At 43.2% G+C, this 20,762-nt stretch overlaps 1 protein-coding gene across 1 annotated transcript in view; it reads right to left on the bottom strand.

Moving 5' to 3' along the window:
- Positions 1-384: 384 nt before the first annotated feature.
- Positions 385-20,762, bottom strand: part of LOC308478345 (amine oxidase [copper-containing] 3-like) — a 28,505-nt gene continuing 8,127 nt past the window's right edge. The window contains 4 exon segments of the mRNA XM_081007938.1: positions 385-1,638; positions 1,864-1,993; positions 3,491-3,776; positions 14,705-14,723. Coding sequence (XP_080864064.1) covers positions 1,354-1,638; positions 1,864-1,993; positions 3,491-3,776; positions 14,705-14,723 — 720 coding nt within the window. The 3' untranslated portion in view covers positions 385-1,353.

Here is a 20,762-nt window from a genome sequence, read left to right as displayed (position 1 = left end):
AGCACTGGGTTTTAGTGGGTTAAAAGGATCATAGCTCAATGGATCATAGAATTGGAAGGGACCACAGGGGTTATGCCATCCAACCCCCTGCAGTGTAGTAATATTTCACCCAACGTGAGGCTCAGACTCACAACCCTGAGATTAAAAGTCTCATGTTCTATCCTGACTGCAGGATGCTGGTGTCAACCCAGGTGTGTCTAATACAGATCTGTACCAGGTTGGCAAAGATTGATGTAGACTGCCCAGATGTCCAGAAAGGTACCATATTTGTCTTGAATAAGCTGCAAACTCAGAAATAGAAATTGTCTTCAGGTTCCCAGTGGTGGTCAGAGAGAATAAACCTGCATTTCCTCTGCTGAAAGATTATTCTCTTTGCCACTAAGAATGATTGAGATGCATTTTTAATAACATTTGCAATTTTCAATGTTCAGGAGATGTGGACATATATCTAAGAAACAGATACACAATTATTGATGAAACCTGGATTGAGTCTTTTAATGTGGCAGCTTGACAGTGCCCATAATAAAGGTGCCCCGGTATGTTTTTTAAAAATGACAGGGGTTAAATTTTGAGCCTGACAGGTGGAGTGATGCTTGACTTTTCCTGACGTCTGTGGAATGAGACACTACAAAACCCCATTCATTTAAGCATAGCAATCTAGTCTGCCTTTTGCTAAATTGAAAAGCAATTCAGCAAAACGGTGCGAAAGACACCAAATTAATTGAGTTTTGGAGGTGTGCTTCCATTAAAACAATAATCAGCACTGCTACTTGCAGAAATATCAAATTAAAAATTTACAAATAATCCAGGTGTATTAAAAAGAGAAACCCAATGGACTGCTTAGCTTTTGACTTCAATTTCCTCCTACCCTGTCCCTGCTTTTTGCTAAACAGATCTGGTTTTGGATTGACACTGGCAGAACTGATGTGCATAAATCTTCCTGACAGGCCATTTGTGAGCAGCTACATACTAAATGTCTTGGTAATAGGCTTGAGTTTACTGGAAGGCAAATGGCATCGTAAATTGATAGTGTGCTAGGCAAATATGGTCACGTGCTATCACAGCCACAGGCTAGCACACAGCAGCTTTGTGTGGCAAACAGCAAGCGATGTAAAGTGTGTGGTGATCTAGTTGTCTGCCCAGTACAGAGTCCCGGCAAAAGATTCTTGCAAATACAACTAGCGAACATGTGCAATGTGTGGAAGCAAGGCTTAAGATTTGGGTTTCAAAGACACTTGGCAGAGCTGGGATTCGCTGTTCTTGGCATACACAGATTTCATGCTGCCCTGTTCAGCAGCCACCCACCCTCTCCCTAACTCAAAACAACCCCACCCATCCCAAAATTAGAAGGCATCAGAGCGTCGTCATGTTTTGGAAGCCCTCATAAGTGAAAGGCGGGAAGCTGGGCAAGCACGCAGCTGTTTTTGGCACACAGGCGAGGTAGTTGACGTTGCAGGAAGCGGGGTCCTGCTGGCTGCTGAAGAAAACGCTGTCTGGAGAATCCATAGAAGGATCATCGTCAAAATAGTTGTAAGGCCTCAAAAAGAAGCCAATCACGTTCCCAAGCGTTAGAGTGTTGGGAATGTCCTCAGCATGTGGAATATGCAGGAAGCCAGCGGTGATCCAGGCAACCAGGTCCTGCCAAAGGGAGACACAACGGATCATGTTAAATGGCTATCTAAGGGAAAGGCCTGGTGAGAGAAAAGGATGGTGCAGGAGAAGCTTCAGATATAAGGAGCCACTGTTGATGCACTCCCATGAAATCTGCTCAGCCTGTATATTTTAAAATATATCCAAAGTCTCCAGTCACTGTGTGGCTTCAGGGTGATAGATCTGTCAGTGCCCATAGGGATCACAACTCACCTCATTGATAATGCTCTCATTGTTTAGGAAGTCAGCAAAGGCCACTGAAGGTGTCCATGGGTCCATCTGGTTATAGATACTGGTGCTAAATGGTTCCTTCTCTTTCCGTTTGGTGACAGCCAGCTTGTACCTGAAAAGCAGAGCACTGCTGAGACTAGTGTGTGGAATCCCAACTACCCTAGGAAGGAGATCCAGCAGTAAGCTACAGAAGATGGGTGGTTAGTATGCTGCCCTCCAGGTGTTCTGCTCCGACTCCCATCAACCCCAGCCAACATGGTCAATGGCCGTCTGGGAGTTGTAGTCCAAAAACATCTAGAAGCCCACGGGTTCCCCACAGTTGCTGTAGTGCTTGACTTTGGTCATTCTCTCAAGATGGTGGATAGACTCCCAAATTTAGCTTCTCTAGAGCTGCTTGCCACTTTGGGGGTTTCTAGCTTGTTAGAATCCATATCCTCTTTGACAAACAGAAACACCACCTCCAGTATGCTCTTCCCTGTCCTTCCTATTGAGTTGTATCCAGAGATAATAACCGTGTCCCACCAGCTTTCTCCAAGCTGCCAGATTCCCATTATACCCACTTTATCTAATAATTATAATGTATTATTTGTACCCCACCCATCTGGCTGGGTTTCCCCAGCTACTCTAAGATCAAGCATCCCAGTTTGACTGTGAGGCTTCTAGCATAACTGTATCAAAACATATACACTGCGTGTCTCTCCACATATCTTTGGCACGTGTGTTTTGCCCTGCAGTGCTTTGAACTTCTATCATGTGCTCCTGTGCCTTCAATGTCTAGTTCTTCCCTGTAAATTCTGGACAATCATTAACATTTTCACCCTCATCCCTAGGGAATGATTTGTGCCAAACTGGACCCTCCTCAGCTTCTGTTGGCTTTCGGCCCATGATCAGAATGAAAGTGGTTCTGCTACTTTATATCTATATATCACCTATCTATCTATCTATCTATCTATCTATCTATCTATCTATCCTCTCTCTCTCTCTCTCAGTATCAATCACGCACCAGCAGTCTGGTTCCTCTCCTTTGTACATTCCCCAGAGCATATCAAATCCCTTACCTTCCTCCTGACACCACATATTGAGACGTCTGAGCTGTGCCTGTCTAGCTTGCCCTGTCTACATGGGACAGGTAGCATTTCCGAGAAAGCTACCTTGAAAGTCCTGGTTTTCGACTTCTTATGTAGTGGCCTAAATTTTGTTTCCAGGACCACATGACTACATATTCTGCTGAGTCCTGGCATTGGACATCCCCGCCCTGGCAAAGTTTCAGACATCATCAAAGCTTGTAACTGCAGGGACTCAGATGGAGCCAGGAGAGAGACAGAGTGATGGACACAAACCAAAGCACTCAAAATCTCAACACCCTTAGAGTTAAGGAGCCCCAATTTCAGGGGGAAGGGCCATGGTATGTATAAAGCCCCGGTTTCAGTCCTCAGCATCTCCAGGTAGGGTTGGGAGAGAACATGGTCTGACACCCAGAAGACGTGCCAGTCAGTAGACAATACTGAGATAGGTGAACCAAGGTCAGTATAAGGCAGCTACCTACGTCCCCATGTCTCTGATCTGGGTTTCCCATTTGGGTTTCAGCATCTAAAAATTAGTCACTTACCTTCCCCAACTGATGGCTCGCTCCATTGGATCTGTTTCTGGCAGGTGGTCTCCAGAAAAGCTGACCATCTGGATCCGATAGCCTTGCTTATGGCCCCACTTGTTTGTGCTGTTGGCAGCAAAATATATGTGCCTTGGCATGTTGTCGTGAAGGCGGAAGGCGGCCTTGTTCTCAGTGTCCAAGACTTTCCTTACTATCTTCATCCGGTGGATCTTATTCTCTGGACTCCAAGGGGCCTTGACTGTCTCAAAAGCCATGTCATTGGCTACCAGGGAATTTTTCACACCTAGCACAGAAAACAAATAAAGACATCTGTTGAGGCGTCATATTTTTCAGCTGCTTGGTCATGTCCACACAAGCGCAGCTTTTGTTAACATAGAAAAGCAGCCACAAGTGCCAACTCCTAGGGTCCAAGGCACTTTGTGTCCCCCAAATATTTTTAATGATCCCCAATGTTCAGGTGGCAGAAGAGGGCAAATGCAGAACTGGTGCAGCTTTAGTGGCTGGTGGCTCCTTCTCCTCCCACTGCATGGGGTGGGGTGGGGGAAGTAACTGGTGGCACAGCAAGACAAGGAAGAGGAGGCTGATACTGGAGCCGAGTATGGCAGGGTGTGGCTCAGTGGTTGGTAGCTCCTGCTGCTGCCACCACTGGGGTAGCTTCCACCATCTTTCCTGGCCATGGAAGGGAGAGGACAGGGGCTGCTGGCCTCTGGGGCTGTGCTCAGTATTGTACCTACTGACTGGGCTCTCCATTGCTCCTGAGAGCCAGTGTGGTGTAGCGGTTAAGAGCGGTGGACTCGTAATCTGGTGAACCGGGATCGAGTCTCCGCTCCTCCACATGCAGCTGCTGGGTGACCTTGGGGTAGTCACACGTCTCTGAAGTCTCTCAGCCCCACTCATCTCACAGAGTGTTTGTTGTGGGGGAGGAAGGGAAAGGAGAATGTTAGCCGCTTTGAGACTCCTTCGGGTAGTGATAAAGCGGGATATCAAATCCAAACTACTACTCTTCTTCTTCTTCTTCTTCTTCTTCTTCTTCTTCTTCTTCTTCTTCATTGCCAACCCTACCTGGAGATGCCTGGGCTTGAACCTGAGACCTTCTGCATGCAAAGCAGATTTTCTACCACTGAGCTACAGCCCTTCCCTTACATTGTGGCATCATGGTGGTATCATAGTTATGGGAGAGGTCATACACTCTGTGGCATTTGGAACTGCTTGGTTTATGAAACAAATCACAGCCAGGTCAACTGTGTGGTAGCTACTATGGTCCAGAAATATCTGCTGGCCAATTATAAATGCAGTTACCTGGGTGGTAGCTCTGGCAGGAAGCCACCCAAGTTTCATGCCAAATACCTTACACTTAGATCCTATCTGCTGGACCGAGGTCAACAAAGACCATGCTATGGTCATAATCTCATCTATTTTTATACATCTAGAAGTGGGAGTAGATCTCACAGGCTGCTGAGCTCGCTCTTCCCTGTAGAAGAATGAGTCTTCAATGGTCTCAGCAAAATAAACAAATGCAAATAACTTGCAGAATCACCTTCAGCATGGCTGCAAATCAGGTTCCTTGACACCTGCGGAGACATGTAAAGTGCTGATTCCAGATCTAGACAGCATTTGTCAGGCTCCAGACAGATGTGAAGAGATGATTAAATTTGGTGGCATTATGTTCCGCTGAGCTTTAACTCATTTTTATCTTGCTATTTTATAATGTCTACTGTACTTTATTTGGCTTGAGTTTTCTTAGCTGCCTTGCGGCAAGCTATAAATATTTTAATAGAAACAAATTAAAGCTTAGATCCTAAGATAAAATAACCTCAGGAAGTTCACCAAAGAAAGGCTTCCCATCCCTTCCTCCACCTACACATAACTGTGGTGCCCCAAAAGAGCCTCGTGGGAGGGTTGGGACCCTCCTGAATAATTTCTGATAGGCTGGGAGGGAAGAGAGGGAGACTGCCAGAAGGTCAAACTACACATTACTCTAAATGCATAGTGTACACACTGGTCCCCCCCCCTTATTTAAATTACAGATATTAAGTCCATTGCAACCATAGCACATGCAGAGGTGAGGTTAAACCCTTCCCTCTACAGATTTGATTTGAATGAAAGTTAGTTCTTTGCACAGCTATGAGACTTAAGAAAGGAAGCAAGCAAGCATTCATTCATGCGAAATGGTAGCTTGCCGTCCCCAAGCCTCATAACCATGTGAGGAGCCAGGTTTTATCAGGATCATGGCTAAAGCAGGAAGGCTTAATCTTTCCCTCACTAAGCACAACAGTCTCAATGAAAATCTGGGGAAGGAGGGTAATCCGTAATTGAATAAAGAAAATCCACACAGACAGCAGCTTACTGCACAATTAAAAGGAATGTCACATTAGGTTAACCTAGAGCCAATTTTCAGATTTGGGATTCTTGATCCCTCAGTAGACCACTGTGCCCCATTCCACATTTTTCAACCCTTCAGAGAAGGGGTATCAGACCCTGCAGGGGAGAATGTGGGATGGGAAACGTTCTTGTTTTGGATGCAAGTTAAAGAGTGTTAGAGGAGACCCGACAAGTGAAGAGAATTGCATAGCAAGATGCAGCCTTCTAAACCACAGTCTGAAGGCGATTACTTGGTTTCCTAAAGAACACAAAGAGAATGAGCCCTGTTCATTTTAAGGTAATCCAATAAGAGAAGAAATTGTACTTACAGGAATATTTCTTCCCAGATTACTCCAATCCATAATTTATATTTATGGTACATGCTTAATAAATACCATATTTTTCTCTCTATAACACTCACATTTTTTCTCCTAAAAAGTAAGGGGAAATGTCTGTGCATGTTATTGAGCGAATGTGTGGTCCCTGGAGCTGACTGGCCTGAGTACAGGGGCAAAAATCAGATCACGGAGGAGAGAAGGCTAAAAAGAGGAGGTTGCTGCTTTCCTGCATTCTGCCTCAGGGTCTTACTGCCCACTGTTTTCGCTAGGAGCGCAGCCGACAGCCACCACCTCCTCCTCTCCGTGCTCGCTGCTGCTGCTGCATCCAGCATCGCAGGCAGCCGGAAAATGCAGGTGGGAGAGAGAGAGAGAGAGAGAGAGAGAGAGAGAGAGAGAGAGAGAGCTGGCTTGGGTGGGTGGGGGGAAACTTTTGCCTTCCTTTCCTCCCTCCCGTTAAACCCCTCTCCTGCATTGTTAGCCAGCTGCTTCTCCGCATGCAGGAGAAACATCCAGGTGGGGGAGAGAGAGAGAGAGAGAGAGAGAGAGAGAGAGAGAGAGGGCTGGCTTGGGTGGGTGGGGGAAAACTTTTGCCTTCCTTTCCTCCCTCCCGTTAAACCCCTCTCCTGCATTGTTAGCCAGCTGCTTCTCCGCACACCCCTCTCATGCTCCTTGTCCCTTCTGTGTTTTTCCTTCCCTCCCCACTTAAAACATGGTTACAAAGCACGGATCCACATGGATCCTCAGGATCTTTGCATTGGGTCACCCCAAATTCACCATCAGATCACATAGCATGTCCATGGCTACAGCCTGCACCAAAAAAATCACGCACCCACTGTTGCCTTGAGCTGCAATGGTGCAAAAACGTGGTTACAAAGCACAGATCCACATGGATTCTCAGGATTTTTGGATTGGGCTACCCCAAACTCACTGTTAAATCCCATGTCTGTGGCCACAGCATGAAGCACAAAAATGATACATCCACTGTTTCATTCAGATTTTTTTTTTCTTGTTTTCCTCCTCTAAAAACTATGTGCATGTTATGGTCAGGTACGTGTTATCGAGCAAAAAATACGGTATATCCCTGCCCCATTTTCCATGCCATTAAGACAATGTTGTCGTGGCACACTGTTCAAACACATATTCATGTTTGCGCTGTCATCATACGTCATCCATCAGCTCCAGCCTCTCCCACCTGGCCTTACACGGAATGAGTGAGCCTGTTGCTGAAATCTCAAGAGAGATTGCAGATTCTATAAACATACAAGTCACAAGAATACCTACAGGCCAAAAGCTGGACTTGGCTTCAGGACAGCCCAAAATCTATGTCTGTGGCAGCAAACTCCAAGTGTTGGAGATGAGCAGCAGCTCAGGTTTCTTGCAAACTGTTGTTCCTGTTAGTAAATCAGTCCACCGAGGCTGCATTTTGTGATTGGTATAATTCACATGACTGACTGAGAGAGTGTGAGAACAAGAAGAAACAGTCTTTTTTTTTTAATATTTTTATTGATTTTTTAACACTTAATTAACACATACAAAACACAATACAATAACAAACAAACACATAAACATGTAAAATTTCAAATCCTTCTTTTCATAACCCTGTTCTCTCCGACTTCCCCATACCCTCCCTTTCTGCATCCCTGTTTTCAAATTTCTTCCAGCAAATCCTCTCTTCAAATTTTAATTAATTGACCTTTAAACCCTCTTGTCATTACCAAGTCAATACAGCAGTAACCTCATAATTTCCTAACCTTGGCGTTTTAGCATTCATTTACTTTATAATAGTTCTTAAGATAAACTTTGAATTTCTTCCAATCTTCCTCCACTGTCTCTTTTCCTTGATCTCGGATTCTGCCGGTCATCTCAGCTAGTCCCATGTAGTCAATCACCTTCGTCTGCCATTCTTCCAGTGTGGGTAGTTCTTGTGTCTTCCAATACTTTGCTATAAGGACTCTTGCTGCTGTTGTGGCGTACATAAAAAAAGTTCTGTCCTTCTTTAACACCAATTGGCCAACCATGCCCAGGAGAAAAGCCTCTGGTTTCTTAAGAAAGGTATACTTAAATACCTTTTTCAATTCATTATAAATCATCTCCCAGAAATCTTTAATCCTTGGGCAAGTCCACCAAAGATGAAAGAATGTACCTTCAGTTTCTTTACATTTCCAGCATTTATTATCGGGCAAATGATAAATTTTTGCAAGCTTGACTGGTGTCATGTACCACCTGTAAATCATTTTCATAATATTTTCTCTTAGGGCATTACATGCCGTAAACTTTATACCGGTGGTCCATAACTTTTCCCAGTCAGCAAACATAATGTTATAACCGAAATCCTGTGCCCATTTAATCATAGCTGACTTAACCGTCTCGTCCTGTGTATTCCACTTCAGCAACAAGTTATACATTCTTGACAAAGTTTTAGTATTGGGTTCTAACAATTCCGTTTCTAATTTGGATCTTTCCACCTGGAAGCCAATTTTTCTGTCTTGTTTAAAAACCTCCATTATTTGATAATAATGGAGCCAATCTCGAACTTTAGGCTTCAATTTTTCATAGCTCTGTAGTTTTACCTTATCTCCCTCTTGCTCTAGAATTTCCCCATATTTTGGCCATTTCGATTCCATATTAAGTTTTTTCAACCCTTTAGCTTCCATTGGCGACAGCCACCTTGGGGTTTTGTTTTCCAACAAGTCTTTATATCTAATCCAAACATTATATAAAGCTTTCCTAACAATGTGATTCTTAAAACCTTTATGAACCTTTACCTTGTCGTACCATATATAAGCATGCCATCCGAAGGTATTATTGAACCCTTCCAAATCTAAAATGTCTGTATTCTCAAGGAGCAGCCAATCTTTCAACCAGCAAAAAGCTGCTGATTCATAGTACAACTTTAAGTCCGGCAGGGCAAACCCCCTCTTTCTTTTGCATCCGTAAGTATCTTAAATTTTATTCTGGGCTTTAATTTAGATATATCTTTCTGCCACCTCTTGAAACAGTCCATTTTGTCCAAAATCTGCAAAGCCTGAAATAAGAACAGCATTCTAGGCAAAACATTCATCTTAATAACAGCAATTCGGCCTAACAAGGAAAGCTTCAAATTTGACCAAACTTCTAGATCTTTCTTAACTTCCATCCAACATTTCTCATAATTATCTTTAAATAGATTCACATTTTTAGATGTCATGTTAATCCCCAAGTATTTCACTTTCTTAACCACAGCTAATCCTGTTTCCTTTTGAAACTGCTCTCTTTCCGTAGCTGTTAGATTTTTCTCCAGCACTTTAGTTTTTTGTTTGTTTAATTTAAAACCTGCAACTTGACCAAATTCTTGAATTAATTCCAAAACCCTTTTCGTACTAGTGTCTGGCTCTTGCAAAATAAGTACTAAATCATCTGCGAAGGCCTTCAATTTATAATGTTTTGCTCCGACCTGAACCCCCTTAACCAACTGGTCTTTTCTAATCATATTTAGCAGGACCTCCAGGACTGATATAAAAAGCAGTGGAGATATTGGGCACCCCTGTCGTGTCCCTTTTTCTATCTGAATTGCTTCAGTTACCACGTTATTTACAATTAATTTGGCCTTTTGTTCAGAATATATTGCACCTATACCATTCTCAAAACCTTGGCCTACCCCCATCCCTTGTAGATTCTTCTTCATAAAACTCCAAGAAATGTTATCAAAGGCTTTCTCTGCGTCCACAAATATCAAAACTGCCTTAGTGTTTCTATTGACTTCTAATAATTCCATAATGTCTATTATATTCCTAACGTTATCTGACAAATGTCTTCCTGGGAGAAAGCCTGCTTGGTCCTTATGAATCTCACCCACCAACACTTTTTTCAGTCTTTTTGCTAAAATGTCTGCAAAAATTTTGTAATCCACATTGAGTAGCGATATAGGGCGGCAGTTCTTCATCTGAGTCTTTTCAGTCTCTGTCTTTGGTATCAGTGTAATATACGCTTCTTTCCACGATTCAGGTGCCTGTTTCCCCTCTAATATTTCATTACAGACTTCCTTCAAAGGTTGTATCAACCACTCCTTCAAAGCTTTGTAATATCTGGAAGTCAGTCCATCTGGTCCTGGAGATTTTCCCAGTTGCATATTTTGAATGGCACCCTCTATTTCTTGCTCAGTTATTTTCTGGTTCAGGTCTATTTTACTCTGTTGTGAAATTTTTTGTAATCCATATTTCTTGAGAAACTCGTCTATTTCTCCCTCATTCACCGGGCCCTGTGAATATAATCTTCTGAAAAAGCTCTGAAAACAGTTTCTAATTTCGTTTGGCTTGTTGATACTCTTTCCTTCCACCTCTAAATTGGTAACCGTATTTAATTTTTGTCTTTTCTTCAATTGCCATGCCAGAAGCTTCCCACATTTATCTGCAGATTCGAAGGTCCTTTGTCTCATTTGTTTAATTTTCCATTCTATTTCTTGATTCATCAGTTCCAAATATTGTGTCTGATACAGCTTAATTTCTCTCAAGATCTCCTGGGACTTTGGTTTAGACCTCAACTTTTTTTCCTCTTCTCTTATCTTTTCCAGGATTTTATCCTTCTTCTCATTTTGTTTCTTCTTCTTTATAGAGTTCTGTTGTATTAGGAAGCCTCGCATCACAGCTTTACTTGCATCCCAAATTGTTCTTTTTTCCACCTCTGTTTTCAGATTTATCTCAAAATAATCTCTCAAAGTCTTTTGGGCCTTTTTATAGACCTCTTCATCTCTAAAAAGGGTGTCATTCATCCTCCATCTAAAAGAACCAGCTGTTGTTAGCCTCATCTCCATCTTTACGGCGTTATGGTCGGAGCACGTCTTTGGGCAGATTTCCACTTTCTTTATCTTTGGAGCCATTCCACTAGTTACCCATATTTGGTCAATTCTTGTCCATGTCATTTTTGCTTCAGAGAAGAAAGTTCCCTCTCTTTCAAGAGGGTTCTTTGATCTCCAAATGTCAATTAAGTCCATATTGCCAGTCATTTCAAAAAATGTCTTTGGTAGTCTCCCATCCTTAGAGACTACCAGTCTTTGTGCCTTGTCCATGTTTGTAGAGACTACTCCATTCATATCTCCCATCATGATTAAATTGTAATCTAAATAGTCCAACAAGATTTCATGCAATTTCTTGAAGAATTCTGACTTCCCTTCATTTGGTGCATAAATCCCTAATATCAAGAATTTTTCTCCTTGAGCTTGTATTTCAATAGCCAAAAATCTTCCTTGTTCATCTTTAAACATCAATTTTGGGGCTAATTTTTCCTTTGCATATATTACCACTCCTCTTTTCTTAACTTTGTCCGATGATATGAATTCCTGTCCTAATCTTTTGTTGATAAGTAATTTCCTGTGGACCCTTGTCACATGGGTTTCTTGTAAACAAATCAAGTCCAATTGTTCTTTTTTCAAAATATGAAAAACAGCTCGTCTTTTTCTGGGAAGATTTAGACCATTACAATTCCAACTCAGAAATTGCAGAGCCATCTTGTTGTTATTTGGTTGCCCCTCCAACTGCTCCAAGCAGTTGTTCGTCCTCAGTCGGTGATTTAAGTCCAAATGTTAAATTTAAGATGTCCGTAACCCCCTTTACTTCTGGGGTTGGTTCCTCTGCCACCACCTCCTTCACCAGGTCCTCTTCATTCACTTCTAAAAATTGCTCTTTATCTTGAACAGTTCTTATTTTAACTTTCTTTCCTTTGTAGTTGAACGATAGGCCTTGTGGGAATTCCCACCTGAAGAGTATTCTGTTCTTTTTCAGCAGGTAGACCAAATCCTTATAGTGGGCTCTCACCTCCAAGATATGTTTAGGAAGATCCTTGAAAATTTCCACAAAATTGTCTTCAATCTCAAGAGTTCTTTGAAAATGTAGACTTAAAATTTTGTCTCTTTCTTCCTTTGATCTTAATATTATCAAGCAATCCCTTGGTTTCTTTCTATTTTGTTTTCTGCCCAGTCTGAAAGCAGTAACTATCTTAAATTCTTCCTTCTCCGGGCTCAATTGCCAAAATTCCAAAAACTCTTTTGTCAAAAAATCCTCCAAATTATCTTTTTCGTTTTCGGGTACCAATCTCAGTCTCAAATTTCTTTCTTTTCTCTGCAATTCAAGCATGGACAAAGCCAACTCATGTTCATCTACTTTTTTACAGACTGGTGCCAATTTTGCCTGTGTAGTTTCTGCAATTTCTTTAGCTTCTTCAGCAATCTTTCGAATTGTAGTATTTTCTTGTACCAATTTATTTATACTTTCTGTATTAGATGTTATACTTTTGGTATTTAAATCAAGTTTTGCTGCAAGGTCTGCCAGCTGTTTACTATTGTCTGCCCCCTGTTTCTGCAACACTTCCAAAGATTCATTAATCTTGAGTAATGCTTGTGTCACGGGGTCAGAAGTCATAACTGTTGTTTTCGACTGCCCAGCTGCAGCCGTTCCTGCTGGCGGAATACTTGAGAGTGAACCTCTTTTCTTTTGTGCAGTTTTACTCTTGGCTCTTGTTATTATCTCCTCTGCTGGGCCACTCATATCAACCAAGGTCGTTCCCTCGTCTAGGAATTTTAAGATGGAAAATTCCACTAGCTTGGTTTCTGTGGCACACTTTGCAACTGTTTCCCTGCAACCCCCTAGAGGGAGCAGTCCAAAAACAAAGTATCTCTTTGAAAGTATCCAATAAAGTCTATAACAACAATCTCAAGTATCTTTTCTGAGCTTCAATATAGCAGTTAAATCTCCAAAACAGAGCAGTCCAGTAACAAAGTAACAAAGTATTTTTGAAGTCTTAAATATGACAGTTCTAGATGACAGTTCTCAATAGGTGCCTTGTTTAGGCAGTCCGTTCCAAGGAATCAAGACAGTAGACAGACGTTTCCCTTTAACATTTCCATGCAGGTTATCCAAAATTCACTTTTCTTCCTCCCCCTGCCCCTGCCTGCACGGGGGGATTTAGTCCCAACGTCAAGGTTACTTAGTTCAACTTACGTTTCTCAGATTTTTCTCAGGTTGCGGCTTTATCTTCCTTTGCTTTAAGTTTCATGCAGTCCGGGAAAGGCAGACTTCCTTAATTTATACCTTTCCCGTTTTCGGCCGAATTCTCTTAAAATATTTGTAAAATCCCAATCGATTTGTAAATCCTACTCACGGGCTTTAAATTTGTAATCCAGATTCAGGAAGGAATCGGGGCTCTCCGACCATGGCGACGCGGCTTCGCTTCACGGGCTGGGTGACGACTCTCAGCACCGCGCTTTACCCCCGCTGCCGTTCCGGAGCCTTTAAAAAGGCTCCCTCTCGATTCCGGGGGGGCGCAATGGTGCCCACCGAGTCTCCTTGCTTACAGGCTTCCGCGCCTGTAATTTTAAAGGGTCCCCGCTTCGCCGTAGCGGCAGGACCCGAACTCGTGAAGCAGACCTCCTCCGGAGCTCGGAGGGAGATCCGCCATTAGCCGATGGCGCCGACCGGAAGTTCCAAGAAGAAACAGTCTTATCTCTTCCTGCTGCATATGTCCTTTGTAACTGTACCTTCGCTTTTACAGTGCCTGTCCTCGAAGCTTAAGAGAATGCTAGCCATTATGCTTTCTCTGTATATAATCTGTAAATAAAACGTAGAATAGAACTACGGAGTCTCCTGCTTATTGCTGTACGATGCCAGGAGATTAGTGTGCATAAATCATTATGATTTGTGTCGCTGGGGCGTCTGGAAAAGAAGGGAGTAGCATTTCCAGAACCACGCTCACCGAAGGACGCCTGGAGAAATGGGGGGCTGCCAATACCCCAGGGCATCTTCCAACATTTCTCTGAGCCTTGAATGCCTGTTTTTCTATTACTCTTGGCAGAGAGAGTGGCATGAAAAGGAAGTAACCTCTGGTAAGCTGTTCATGTAAACCATAACAAGGAAAACATATTTTAAGAAGGAACAACAGTTTAAGGAGGATATTGACAACGGGAATGTGTGCAGAGCAGAGCAATGAAGATGATCAAGGGTCTGGAAACCAAGGCTTATGAGGAATGGTTGAGGGAGTTGGATATGTTTACCCTGGAAGAAAGAAGACATAGAGATGATAGCCTTCTTAAATGTTTCTGAAGGGCTGTCGCATGGATAGTGCAGAAAGCCTGTTTTCTGGTGCTCCAGAGGATAGGACACGAACCAATGGATTCAAATTTCAGGAGAAGAGATTCTGACTAAACATTGGGAAGAATGTTTTGAGAGTACTGTAGATGTTCAACAGTTCAATGCACTACCTTGAAAGCTGGTGAGCTCTCCTTCCTTGAAGGTTTTAAACAGAAGTTGGAGGGCCACCTGTCAGGGATTAAATAGCTATGACTCCTGCAGTCCAGGGGATTGGACTAGAGGACCCTTGGAGTCACTTCCAAGTCTACCATTCTGTGATTCTTTCTGTATGGGCTACAAGCAGTCAGCAAGCAAGCAAGCCACAAACAGGCACAGAAAAGCCACAAAAGAGACATCCCCTTACCAGCAGTAGAAATTACTTCAATCCATAAGTTACAAAAGAGGTGTACACTTACCACCAATGTCCATATCCACCTTGAAATTAATGTTGTGAGTGTGAATTGTTCCCAATGTCCACTCTTCAACTCTGTTTCCAAATTCCAAGGCATCGCCAAAGTAAAAAGCAGATTGAATGTATCCACTTGCATGGATCCTGATCCCGATAGCTCCATTTTGATGAAATATAAAATCCCAAATATAATCATAATTACCAACTGTAGATATGGACCTGAAGACAAGAGCAGAATCCACCAACCCTCCGTAAAACGGAGGCTCTGAGCGGTCATAATGGCGTCTCACAGGGACCTCAGCATTCTGCTCAAAGATGCAGATAGAGCCTTTGCGAGTGACAGGGAAGGAGGAATCAAGAAAATAGTGCCTGTCCAAATAGGTAGCCAGGTAAGGACAATCCACGCCCTGGGTGAGAGTGGAGCCAGTTAAACCAAGGCCAAAGCTTAGGTCCATGTATCTGGTCAGCATTGCCCCTGGAGTGTTGGAGCCATAGATGGCAGATGCATCTTGCAAGCTTAACTCATAGACTATCCTCTCACCCTTAAACCTAACATCAAATATCTGTGGCCCCCTATTAGCATCTATGCCAAAGGCAAAACTCCAGGGCATGAAGAAAACCTGGTTATTCCAAATACGGTAGCGGGGGCCACGAGGTTCATAGTGCAAGGGGCCTAGTCTCTGTTGTGGAACCCTCTGCTTCAATGAGGAATATCCTCCGTCAGAAGGAGCCTTTTTGACCTTGGCTATTTTAACATGTCCCGTAATGAACTGTCTCTCAATATCTTCCATGTCCTCAAAGTACTGTCCATTATAGAAGACTTGTAGCACTTTCCAATGAGAAATGTCTAGGCTGCTAAGATCTACCAGAATTTCAAATCCAACCGGATGCAGATAACTGCCAGGGACATTCTGGGAATGAACAACCCAGATTTTCCGGTCTCCTGATTTTTGTCCAGGTGGTAAGGCAGGGAAGTTTGTGAGATTGCTTCCATTGTAATATAGTACTTTCTGCATAAAGTTTGGAGCCTTGGGGTATTCTTTGTTCTTCAGGAAAGTAACGATTTCTTTGAACTCATTATTTAGGAGAAACCTTCTGGAGTAAGGCAACTTCCCTCCATACTTCTGCACTGTGACATCTTGGTGGTACATTGGATTTGGAAGAGGACCAACCACAAACTCTGTCACATTTGGGTCCTGCTGGTTTCCAAAATGGAGTACAGCCAGAGCTTGCCGTGCAGGCCTGCTCCCTTGGTGGTCCAGGAATTGGAGCACTTCGGCTTTGGGAGGAAGCTGAAGGGTGATAGAAAAAATGCAGTTGTCCGATGACTTGGCTTGAGGAGGTTCTACTAATGGCACCCCCAGGTTGTACTGCAGGTAGATCTTCACTTGCATGATCTCTTCTGGAGTCAAATCAGCAAATACCTGGCTGTAGATTCCATGGCTTTTTTCCTCCCTTCCCATCTCTTGAAGATGGCTGTCACAAAGCATGGGCTTCCCTCCTCTGTTTTGGAAAGCCCAGACCAAGATGAATATGATTGCTGTGCACAGAGCTAAAAGAAGATAAGCCAATTTCATGTTCATGTTCAGCAACACTGTAAGCAGGTTCCAGGGATTTCACAAAGCAGACTGTAGAATGCAGATTGAATCAGCAAACAGAGTATCTAGAATCCCAGGTGAGGGCAAATCAAAGTTTTGGTGAGAGTCCTGCTATGCAAATGAGCTTTGAAACCTCAATAATCTTTTTATGTAGGCAACCACTGACCATATGATGCAGCTCAATTTTCCTGTAAAGAGGAAAGCAATGATGTATTCCGTCACACCTTGATAACCTGATTTGTCAAGTCTGAACACCTTTGTTCCTAAATGAGTTAGACGCAGGCTACAGAGCTGCAACAAACCACTCTTAAGTAATCTTCTTTATGCAGTGGATGAAAAAAAATGTTTGGAAGAGGAAGCTTTGCAGAAAGAAAGTGCTAGCAGAACTTCCTAGTGGCTGAGTCTTCCAACTGATGCAGCACTTAACTCCACTGAGGCCACACCCTCAGAACTACTGGCAGTGACTGGAGGTGGCTAGGAGGGAATGGAAGCACCTGTCTATTGATGGAGCTTTGCCAATGAAAGAGCACGTCTGCCACATACACCTCAGCTATGCCCGTGAATTGTTCCATGGATGTAGAGTGGTTCTTTCACCACCACCACGCACTGTTAGAGTTCCAAATTAGACATTCTGGAGGCTGGGAAGAATGGAGATAGCCTTGGAACCACTGGAGTCAAGACCCATTCATTCACCAGAGAGGCCCACAATAGGGCTTTCTCTATATAACAGCTTGGAGCTGACATAAGTAATCACAGGTGGAGATTTGCCCTATGTGGAGATGCTCTACCACTGAGCTATGATCCATCCTAAACCAGTTCCAAGGGTTCTCTATAACCGTCCAAGTGGTATCATTGTGCTTAAAATGTCTGGTGTGGATCTCTCATTGTTGTTTTGACTTACGAATCTGCTTCCATGCATTTACACTTGATTTTCATTTCCAGTCCTATTCTTCTGTAGACTGGAGAAAACACTGAAGCCGAGCTGCGCACTGATCTTCTGCTTTCCATATATGCTGAATATCTGGGTCAGAGAGAATGTCATGTGTTGGGAGGGAAAGGCTGTTCATCGAAGATCACAGAGAGAGAGGCAGGAGACTGCAAGCAAGGAAGCATCAGGTGACACCAAACACTAGTCAGCAATAGTCCTGTGTTTGTCAGTAAGCCTGCATAGCACTGGCCTTAAATTAATTAACCACTCCATTATCCACACAATTTCCGAGAAAGGCACTGCAAGTTTGATGTTCTCGTAATTCTTGAATTGTTACCTGGCTGGTTTTGCTTGTGCCCTGCAGCTTAAAACAAGCTTTGCAAGGGACCGGTTGCCAGAATTCAGAGCTGAGAATTTAAAAGTAGCTGACTTATTTAATCCTGGCATATCACTGGGTGAGATTTGCCTAACGAGCCCCGTCAGTGGCAGGGTCAGCGCAAGGCATTTTGCTGCCTGAGGTGAAGGACAAGATGGTACCCACCCCCAAGGCACATACAGAAGCCAGTTTGATTGGCAGTTGAATCTTACTCCAATACAGGGGAAATGAAAGTATCTTGTCATGTAGATCCCTCAGGGGGCAGAGGAAGATTGAGATGAGAAGAGCAAAGTGAAAGCAGCCTGGCATTGCCTTAACTTAGGCTGCATACACACGGTGCATTTAAAGCACATCTCTCCCAAAGAATCCTGAGAACTGTAGTTTATCCATCACAGCTACCATTTCCCAGCACCCACAACAAATTACAGCTCTCCGAATTCCTTGGGTGGAAGGAAATACTTTAAATGTGCTTTAAATGTACAGTGCATATAGGTAATGGTAAAGGTAAAAGGTCTCTATCCCTGGATGATTTCAGTGGAGACAGCACTCTCATGCTTAAAGGTAAAGGGACCCCTGATCATTAGGTCCAGTCGTGACCGACTCTGAGGTTGCGGCGCTCATCTCGTTTTCTTGGCCGAGTGAGCCGGCGTACAGCTTCCGGGTCATGTGGCCAGCATGACTAAGCCGCTTCTGGCGAACCAGAGCAGCACATGGAAACGCTGTTTACCTTTCCGCTGGAGCGGTACCTATTTATCTACTTGCACTTTGACATGCTTTCAAAGTGGCTTCCGGGGTGGCGCCATCGGTAATGGCGGATTCCCTCTGACTCCGAGGGGATCGGCTCTGCGGGAATTGGGTCTGCACCGCTACGGCAAAGTGGGGACCCTTCAAAAATCACAGGCGGGTGAAGCCTGTGACCGTGGGACTTGGCGGGCACCTTTTGCGCCCCCCCAACTTGCAAAGGAGCCCGACTACGGGTTCCGGAGTGAAGCGGGGAAGCGGCGCGGTGCTGTGAGTCAACTGCTTCTTCCGTGGAGCGAAGCCGCACAGCCGTTACCGGAGAGCGCTACCTTTTTCCTGTGACAATTTGGCTACAAAACAACGATTCGTGAGTAGGTTAATTTGGGAAATAAAGGAGGGGGGGGAGAAGTAATTGGATACCGAAGTGGAGAGGCATAAACAGGAAGTCTGCCTTCCGTTCTTTGTAAATAGAGGAAAGCAATGAACTTGTAAGCTAAAACCTTGAAAGACGCTTGAAAAAGACTATAATTCTATCATCTAAAACAAGCGATTTCCCCCCTTGACTGCAGGAGAGGAGGGGGGAAAGATCTGAACTGTATTTCCCTGTAAAAAGAGAGAAAAGGAAGCTAAGAATCCACCGCCTAAACCTGGGAACGGACTGCCAATGAAAAATAGAATGCCGTACTGTGAAATGCGCTGTTGGTGAAAGTATTTTTTGACAGCTAACTCCGCAAGTCTGATACAAGTGAGATATAATATTTCTGGCTGGCTTCCCCTGGTTTCAAAGTAACGGGAAAATAACTGAAATTAAAATTGTCGTCTATTTTGTGAGCTGGGGGATTAAAAGAAAAAGGACATTTATTTTAAAGTAACAACTGTTGCCTGTTACTGTGTCCCCCTAGAGGAAGTTTGAGATTGTTACAATAACAACTGGGCCAGGGGAATTTTCCACTTCATAACAAACTCTGATCGTGGGACTGACCTTGAGTATTATCTAGACTGTTATGGCAAATGGAAAAGAGAAAAGAGATTTGCTTCAGGAAAAAGCAACGAGGTCTGGTAGAGTGTTTCACACAGACGTTGGGCTGCAGCGAAGAGCATCAACATCTGGCCCTCCTGGTTTATCAATAGGAGCTGCATTGGTACAATCTAAACCCAAAGGAATGGCATCCGAAGATGTTTTAGCTCAGGCACTTGGCAAAATTAATGAATCTTTGGAAAAATTTTAAGTAAACAAGTAGCTGAAGCATCAAATAAAATTGATCAAAATACCACAAGCATTAACAATTTGGGACAGAAGGTAAATACTAACACAGAAACTATTGAGAAATTGCTACAGGAATCTACTTCGACCCGAAAGACAGCTGAAGAAGCAAAGGAAATAGCAGTTGCTGTAGAAGAGAAGTTACCACCGATACACAAGCAACTTGAAGACCATAGGTCAATACTGTCTATGATTGAATTGAAGGAGAAGCAAACGAATTTAAGAATCAGGGCTGTACCTGAACTTGAGAAAGACAACTTGATTGATTTTCTTACGCAGGAATTTGCAAACTTTTGGAACCCAGATTTGGAGAAGGATAACTTCAAGATAGTGAGTGCCTTTAGGCTTGGAAGAGGAGGGAAGAAGAACAGGGTGAGACTGTTTGATCACCCTCCGAACAAAAGAGGAGAGAGACAAAATCTTGAGTCTGCACTTCCAGAAGACTTTGGAAATACACCAGTCAAAAGTGGAGATATTTAAGGACATTCCGAAATATCTTTTGGACCTTAGGTCCAATTACAGAGATTTGGTTGCCCTGTTGAGAAACAACAGAATCATCTTTAGGTGGGAAGTCCCCCAAGGCCTTTCTTTTAGCTTCAAAGGAAGAAAGATAAAAATAAGATCAGAGGACGACAAAGTAAGATTTTTGAGAGACCACGGTGAAGACCTGCAGAAAGAAGTTGGAGAAGAGCCAGGAATACTAGAAAGAGGAACTTTAGATATACCAAAACTACCTTTTGAATTAAGAGACCGCCTGGAGAAGGTGATACCACCTACAGAACAGGAACAAGCACTTGGAGCAGTTGGAGGAGAAGTAAAGTAACTACATCATGGCTCTGCAACTACTAAGCTGGAATTGTAACGATCTGACCTCCCCTCAGAAAAGGAAATCTGTGTTTCATTTACTAAAAAAGGAACAATTGGACTTGATTTGTTTACAGGAAACACATGTAACAAGGCTACACAGGAAAGTATTGATCAACAAAAGATTGGGCCAGGAATTTATCTCTTCGGATAAAGTTAAAAAAAGAGGAGTAGTGATTTATGCAAAGGAGAGACTATTACCGAAATTTATTTCCAAAGATGACCAAGGAAGATTTGTGGCAATTGAAATTCAAATACAAGGAGAGAAATTTTTAATAGTAGGAGTTTATGCAC

Source organism: Podarcis pityusensis, assembly GCF_964106645.2.
Source record: "Podarcis pityusensis genome assembly, chromosome: 5".
Lineage (NCBI taxonomy): Eukaryota > Metazoa > Chordata > Lepidosauria > Squamata > Lacertidae > Podarcis > Podarcis pityusensis.
The sequence above is the reverse complement of the archived record's forward strand: the minus strand, read 5'-3'. Positions and strand labels throughout refer to the sequence as shown.